Raw genomic sequence first — 8,400 nt, forward strand, 5'->3', positions numbered from 1 at the left:
TTTGACAGACTGTTGTTGATGGTTGCTGCTGTCCAGATATGGGACCAGCACTGCCTCAGGAAATGCCTCAACCTGACTGCTCTCAACAAACACGGCAGAGTGTACGACGACGGTATGATGCACATTTCATGTTTTTACACGTGTTTTTTCCCCAAACAAGAAAGAAATCTGACATATCACCCAGAAATAGCTGAACATCACTGCCCAGTCACATCACCTGTAGTGAAAATCCTATAGTATTTTCCACTTTGTGACATATGGGGGCTATTATGTCCTTTATGGTTGGTGTTCATGTGGCTATATAAAATCTTATTGGTGTGTGTGGTGTATGTTTGTGTGTTTCCAGCCCAGTTTGCTGTCTGTCATGGTCAGAGTGTGAGAACAAACGCTGTATGTAGCCGAGAAGAGCACACATGTGAGGAGTTGCATGCAGGACGGTATTACAGACACACACACACGAACACACACACACACACACACACACACAGTCAGTATCTACACAGAGACATGTTTTTATGTACAAAATGTGTTGCACTTGTTTTTCTGGGTGCCAACAGGACAGGAGTGTGTACTGTGAAGACTGGGGCGAGGCTCTGACCAATAAGAGCGTTCCGGTGATGTGTGTGGTGAATATGCAGAGCGGCTCTGTCACCGTGCTGCAGGGCGTCCCGCCTGACGTCTCACCTGGACAGGTGAGGACAGAGAGACTTTCAGCTTTCATCAGACACATCAGGAAATATTTGTTAGTGTTTGGAAGTTAGATGCATCTGATACAAATAGTAGGATGTACTTTTGTATTTTGCACATGCTAATATTCAATATTTTTTCTGTTTTCTGGTATCTGTGTGTGTGTTGTTGTCCTCCAGGCTTTGTGGGCTCCCGGCAGTCAGTCTGTGTTTTTTGTTGGTTGGTACCACGAACCCTTCAGACTTGGACTGAAGTATTGCTCCAACCGCAGGTTAGATAACTGCTTTGTTTTCTGACTCAGTCTGAGTCTGAAAAACAGCAGCAGCAGCAACTGACACACTGAAATAAACAAAACAAAGTCAAGTTAAGTTTATGTATACAGCCGGAAATCACAAGGTTTTGACATCAGAGTAATAAAAAAGTCAGGGACAAATCAAGTTTCAGGGAAAATTGACATTGAAATGATATTTTGCAAGACATACTCGGATTACATGTAACTGTTACTGTATGTAATCACGATACAAAAAAAGTGTAACTGTAATCAATTACAGTTACAGACAAAATGACGTAATCAGAATTGGGATTCTTTCGCAGGATTACAATTGTAAGTTACATCAGTTTTTCTTGAAATATACCCTGGGCAGAGGTCACATGTTTGATGCTTAAAATCCTTCCATTTTCCATTTCTTCCATCTTCACTTTCTTTAACGCTACATGGTCCCGTTGTCTAAGAGAATACACTTGCATCAATACTTCTTTTTTCATTACATTTATTTTCTCTTGTTGAGGTTATCCAAAAGTAACGGAAAGTCATCAAGTTACTTTACTTTAATATTGTGTTACTGACTACATTATTACACTAATTACTGCAGGTAACTGTATTGGATTACATTTTTAAAGTGACCCTGGACATACTGTATATAAAAGCTCTACCACTGATTATATTTACATAACATGAGTCAACGATAATTGTCATCACTGTCTAACTTTCTTGTGTATGAGATATGCTGAATTGAAACTGAAAAGGGAAATGGAAAACAGCAGCGACTGAGCAGAAAGAGCTGAAACCTTGTTTTTGTTTCCAGGCACCAATAAAATATTTAGCCCACTGAGTTATGTAAAAGTATAGTTTATTTGTAGAGCAGGCCTCAAACTAAACAGTGGAAATTACAGTTTTCAGTTTCATTTTGTGTCTTTCTCGTAAAATTCTCTTTCAGGTCAGCGTTATTCAAGCTCGACCTGGATGGGAACTGTGGTGAGCACATTGTCTTTGTCTCCTTGTTCATGAACCAAACACACACACAGACACTCTCCGCTCCGCTCATCTGATCCCTGTGCATCCTCCTCCCTTCAAACCAGAGTGTCTGTCTGGGGACAACCTGTCTGTGTCCTGTCCCAGGCTGAGTCCAGACGGGTCCACGCTGATCTACCAGCAGGGTCAAGTGTTTGGTCCTCACAGCCAGTGCCTCAGTCTGCAGCAGGTATAGTATGTGTGAGTGTGTGAGTGTGTGTGTGTGTGTGTGTGTATGTATCCGTGTTTTCCTTCTGTTACCAGTGACTGTCAATCCTCCACAGTTGGACCTGAAGAGCGGGAAGACGTCCACACTGTTGGATGTTGTCAACAGACCGCAGACTGGTATGTTGCATTCCGTTAGCTTTTAGCCACACTAGCGGTGTGGCTCTAGGGTTGGCAGTGTCAGATGTTTTACTTTTTTAAACACACATTCATGGTCCCCAGAGGACGATGTTCACATTTTCACTGCACACATGTTAGCCAGCTGGTGTTATCCTTCGCAGCCTCACAGAGCGGCTAGTGTGTCTGTAGCTGCAAAAGTGTTCTCCAATGTGTTTATAATGAAATACAGTAATCCCAGAGGTATCATTAATACTGGTATTTTAAAAGCTTTTTATTATTATTGTCCCTTTTCCAGCTAGTAATGCACATTTACAAATCGGCATCTTCTTTTCATGTTAACTGCACTGACTTGAATATACTGATCCAGAGCTTTACTTATAAATGCAATGCTTGTTTGGCTTATTAATGTCCACTTTTTGTAGTGATTGTCAGGGGGATTCCTTAAATAGTCTGTTTTAGTGATCGACCGATACATAGGCCGGCTGATTTAATCGGTCGATTTTTGCGTTTTTTACGTGTATCGGCAGACCATGCATAGCCCCTCCCCACTAGGAGAGTGCTGGAAGCCTGCTCTTCAACACAACGCTAAGTTTTAAACTTTCAAAGCATCTTTTAACTGTTTAACTTAGCTGAAATATTGCCATAAGAATGCCAAATGCATGCTAGTATGTGTTTCTGCTTGAAATATAGCTAAGCAAGTTTGGGCGTCCAAATAGTAAAATGGGAATGCCGAATGCTTCTTATAAAACTGCTTGCCCATTGTGATGGCTATTATGTCAGTTCATACGGTATGTTACGGAACACTGCTCATAGAGATTAAGTACTGCCCGACGTTGGTCTCCCCGTGGATGTTGTATCAGTTTATTAGGCGCCCGACCACCTGGCTTGGAGGTTTGGACCGGCGCCGTGGTCGTCCTGTGTGTTCTCTGCCCCTCTCCCCGCCTAGCCTCCTCGGCCGGCCCGGTGGTCGTCGCCTTTCAGTGCGTCCTGCGCTGCTCCTCTCCCCTACTGTATGGAGCGGCCGGGCGCGGTTCCCTTCTGCCATCGCCGGTGATAGTCATACCAGCGCAGACCAGCCCCCACTCGAACGACGCCCGCGTTTAATGACTGAGGAGACTATGTGTTTATACGTAGTTGAATCAATGAAAACAAAAAATGTCGCTGGTGTACACGGTTCTGATGATCGCTAAGCGCCAGACAACTGGCACCGCGATGGCCCCCTCTTTAGAGCGGTTAAGCCGTGGATCTGCAACGTGTAGCGATTACAAGTCCAGTCTCAATGGTGGTTAAGTTTTTCCAGTCCAGCGTCAGCCTACCAAACCTACACAACAAACTGAACCTGATTTTTTTAACTATTTTTTAAATTTGGTTTACGTTGTTCCATCTTGTGTTCTGCCTCACCGTCAGAATTTATTTTCACCTTTTTTAATTTCAATAAATGTTCCTTTTTTTAAAATTGAGACTCGTAACATTTGTTATCATTGTGTCATTTTTATGATGTAAATTGAGGGAGCAAAAGTAGTATCGGCTCCAAATATCGGCTCAAGAAAATCGGCAGTCCATATCGGTATCGGCTAAGGCTGGTGGAAAAAAAAAAAATCGGTATCGGCATCGGCCCTAAAAAATCAGTATCGGTCTATCCCTAGTTAGCAAAAACTAGAATATCCCGTAAATGATGCATTTCGGCATCAGAGGCTGGTTGGCGCTCAAACGCAGTCAAAGTAGATGGCCACTGTTTCTTTTGATGTGAAGATGAAACCATATTATCATCACTATGTTGTTGCTGCTGTTTACATTCCCACTGATGCAAATCAAAACATGCACTGCACAATTATTTCCTGGGTGTATACGTCTTTGTATTTATATATTTATATAAATGAGATAAGATATAATATACCTTTATTAATCCCCGTAGGAGAAATTCCAATTACACACAGCTAAAGCATTCATACACATTCACACACCGATGCATCGAGAGCGATTCAGGAACGATTCTTGCTCAAAGATACTTCAACACGTGTCGGGAGGAGCCGGGGATCGAACCAATAACCTTCCCATTAGTGGACGACCTGCCCTGCCTCTGAGACACAGCCGTTGTGCGACCTTGTGTTGTATAATGACAAAATAAATGACCTTGTGCCTTGTAGTGAAACGCTAGTAGTATTTTAAATGACTATTAAGGTTGTGTTTAGTTATGTTAGACTTGGCTATCTACACGCAACAGTATAGTCACTACTAGTGATAAACCAATTTGGTTGGTCAATTAATCAGGCCAATTATTTGGCATATTGAGATAATCAGCATCAGTCAATGTCTGCGCTCACAAGGCCGATAAATAAAAATGTCTTCTGACACATATGCGGACAGCCTTGTCACTCACTGCTGTGGAACAATGTTAGCTCACCTCCTTGTGAGTTTTGGGAAGGTGGTGAAAAAATTTGCTTCGAGCCCAGTACTATAACTCTCACGCATCCTGCTGAGTTATACCTGAATTTCCTATATAATCGAATAGAATTACACATGACTTTTCTTTGTTTTGATATCCTCATTATAAGCAGAAAACAATAATCATTTTATTTTCGTTACACCGCTAGATGCCACTAAATCCTGCATACTGGACCATTCATTATTAGCAATCATATAGTATAAGTAGGTAGGGCAACACATTTAAACATACCTTATGATGGATCCAATATTGGGATAAAACTTGGCCATCAGGACACCAGCTCCAACAATTAAGATGTTCAAAGCTAGAACATGGAAGAAACTGAAGAGAGACAACATGAAAACCTATGATATGCTGAAAGATTGCAGACTTACTACCCAAAAGACTGAAAACTGTTAGAGTTAATCTGTAATCTTCATTCTTAATGCCAAAAAAAGCTGGTTTATGAATGCCAAATATAAAATTCATATTGTAAAGATTTTTTGTTAATGTTATTTGTCTTATAAATTATATTTTTGTTATTATCCTGCTCATTTGATATTTAATCCTTTCAATATGAAACACTATATAAATAAATCTTTCGTAACTGGACCTGCTATATAAATTTAGATACTAGTTTTTATTAAATAGTTAGTCAATAACTATTTCTTAAAACTAGTTCCTAGTACATGCTAAATGGTTGCCTATTTTCATATTCCGACAAAGAGAAACATTAGCATTAACATGAATCTGAAGTCCAACATTTACTATCTTTCAGTTGTTTTGGTCTCCACCAACTCCTGATAAAAATAGCGGGCTGTTTAGCTGACAGATGCCCAGTTAGTCTCTAACTGTGTCTGTCTGCTGTTTGCTGCTGAGCAGGTAGTGTGGCTCAGACCCTAGCGCACTCTGACCTACGGGAGCCCAAAGGGAGCGCCGGTGTTGTGGAAGTTCAAGAGAAAACCGATTTTAGCTAAAAATAAATCGTGTTTAACTACGAATTTGAAGTTAATCGATAAAATCGATTTATCGCCCAGCCCTAATGACTATTATTGGTAGGGCTGTATTAAATACACCCTCCGGAAGGTCCAAAAAGTACACGATTAAGACAAGTGAACATTACAATTTGAAATAAAAAATGGTTCAGATGTACTAATGTAATAATTTGAGGGACTGCACTCACAAATTTCAAAGAGAAAATTGCATGGGCTTTCAAGTAAATGTGGAGAAGGCAGCCATGCATTAGGACACAGCTAGTGAATTTCAGGCTAGTAATATTTTACCAAATCTTTGTTTATTTTTGTTAAATTGAAACACATTGTTGTACAAAATATCAATTATCAATATCAGTCTGCTGTGCAGATCTGCTTCCACAGAAGTAACAAGACAAGACCTTTAATGATAATATTTAGTGTTACCTGGGGTAATGATTGCCAAATATCTGGCCCATCATCTGGACCCGCACCAAGTATCCCAAAAGGGGGTAGACTGTGATCATCTGGAACAACAGGAAGGTCCGAGCCACAAACACCATCACATCACTGCTGGGGAAGTTATCTAGGAAGTTCTGCAGAAGAGAAGAAAGCAGAGGGGGCTTTGTTTCACAAATCTGTGTAGAAGCTACAGTATAAAATAATATTGACTGTAAAGCTATATTGGTAACTATATTGGTATATTGGTAGCTTTTGACCAGCAGTTTGTTATTCTCCAATTCAGAATTTTGGAATATAATCTGTGTTTCTATGTGTATGTCTATGTAATGAATACTCAATACATACAAGTGAAAAAGAAGCATTTTTATATGTCAAGTTGAGAAAATGAGAATGCATCTGAAGAACTTTGATTGAACTTGGATTTTAAGTCTTCCAAAATACTAAACTGCTCTTATCCCTCTTAGCTAACATGTTCTGTACTGCAAAATTTTTTGTTTGTAAACAAGATTATAATTATTTATAATAATTGCAAAATGAAGTTGCTAAAGTAAATTTAATCCAGTTGTAATTAAATGTCAAATGATGGCAAGTCTTTTAGCTATTTTATCTTAAGTACTACTCCTGCTAAAGGTCCAGTGTGTAGGATTTAGCAGCATCTAGTAGTTAGGTTGCAGTCTGAAACTCCCTTGCTTCACCCTCCCCTTCAAAGCACAAAGGGAAAACTACGGTGGCAGCGAAAAGCAAACAGCCCTCTCTAGAGCCAGTGTTTGGTTCAACATGGCAGCCAGACCCACAGCATCTACAGATATATACTACTGTAATAACCACTAATGAAAACATACCTATGAATATTATATTCCATTTCTGACAATAGATCCTCCCAAATGTTACACACTGGAAATAGGGATAATAATCAATCTAGTTTAGAGATTATAAATCAGACTCTTATCAAGGTTATGAGTTTCAGACCAAAATCCTATCTGGTAATACTAGGGCTTTCTTTGTACAAGGATGAACTGTGGAAAATGTCATGGCCATTAGGGCTGCAGCTATCGAATATTTTGGTAATCGAGTATTCTATCGAATATTCCATCGATTAATCGAGTAATCGGATAAAACATACTTGGACTGGACCTATCTATCATGGTGGGAGTGTTGACTTTGCTGGGGCCTTTCCCGCACCTCACTCTCTTCAAAGACTGCATTGAACCGGTAAGGATTTACACTTCAGTTAGTCTTGTGGTGGTTTTTATTCAATTTTCTAACCTCTGGTCTCTAAGGTGTTTATGTTTTTTGCCATCCCATAAATTTGAACTAAACTTCACCATGGAATGGGTAAACCTTAGGCAAAGATAAGTCTTTTTTCCTGACATTTTTATTTTTTTTATTTTATTATTATTTTTTACTTTTGGTAACGTGTGTGGATTAGTGATTGCTGTGGGTCAGGGTTTTTTCCAACCCGCGGGTCCCGCATTTATTTAAATAAATTTGAACCGCTCCATCCCGCCCACCACAACCGCATTTTCACAACCCGCCCCGCTGCTATTAAATAAAAAAAACTTTTAAATATGTCTTATTTGGTCTGACAAATGTGCTTGAAAAACAGCCCTTCGAGTGGCCCACTGGAAACTGGGCAACAACAAATTCAAATCTTAATAAAAAATAAATATATATAAGTATAAAAAATAAAATTAGGCTTGCGTTTGTGTAGGTATTATTTGCAATAAAAAGAATAAAAGAACATATTAACCACATAGGGGTAAAACAGAGCATCCAGCTACAGGCTACACCTGTTTCTAAAGGGTTTTCTCTATAGCACATAATATAATTATTGAACGTGTACCACTTTATGGCTATTTTCATGAAGGCGATGGCATTTAACGTTTTTGTGACGTCAGGTCGCAGGTGGATTTTACTCAACAGTGTTGTTAAGAAGTAGGCTGTATTGGCATATTTAATCTTAATGACCGGGACCCAACCGACGCAGGTAACCGCGAGACCCGCGGGTTACGGGGCAATACCATAACAGCCGATAACGTTATGTTAAGTTTGAAGTCATTTTATTTATTTGTATTGGAAATATTTGACTGAAAGGTTTACTACTTTGCATAATAGTATAATATATAAATGTCAATTTTTCTTAAAAAGGAACAAATTGGTTGTATTATTAAGTGATTGTCTTGTTTTCTATTGTATATTTATAATGGGTTTAATTAAGC

General features: G+C 39.4%; 1 protein-coding gene and 1 long non-coding RNA gene across 2 annotated transcripts in view; one reads left to right on the forward strand and one right to left on the reverse strand.

Annotated features, from left to right (window-relative positions):
• zgc:136971 (S9 family peptidase) overlaps nt 1-8,400 on the forward strand; it is a 20,073-nt gene that overhangs the window by 2,594 nt on the left and 9,079 nt on the right. Inside the window, exons 4-10 of the mRNA XM_035657581.1 lie at nt 37-112; nt 347-438; nt 558-692; nt 867-958; nt 1,905-1,942; nt 2,047-2,168; nt 2,263-2,323. Of these exons, the coding sequence (XP_035513474.1) occupies nt 37-112; nt 347-438; nt 558-692; nt 867-958; nt 1,905-1,942; nt 2,047-2,168; nt 2,263-2,323 (616 nt within the window). The remainder of the gene's footprint in view (nt 1-36; nt 113-346; nt 439-557; nt 693-866; nt 959-1,904; nt 1,943-2,046; nt 2,169-2,262; nt 2,324-8,400) is intronic.
• LOC118324802 lies at nt 3,727-6,312 on the reverse strand. The gene is made up of 2 exons (XR_004796574.1): nt 6,167-6,312; nt 3,727-5,090 (listed from the first exon to the last, which is right to left on the reverse strand). It is a non-coding gene; the product is annotated as an uncharacterized LOC118324802 (long non-coding RNA).

The sequence above is a fragment of the Morone saxatilis genome, unplaced genomic scaffold, assembly GCF_004916995.1.
Source record: "Morone saxatilis isolate NCDOM2014 unplaced genomic scaffold, NCSU_SB_2.0 Contig15, whole genome shotgun sequence".
Taxonomy (NCBI): domain Eukaryota; kingdom Metazoa; phylum Chordata; class Actinopteri; family Moronidae; genus Morone; species Morone saxatilis.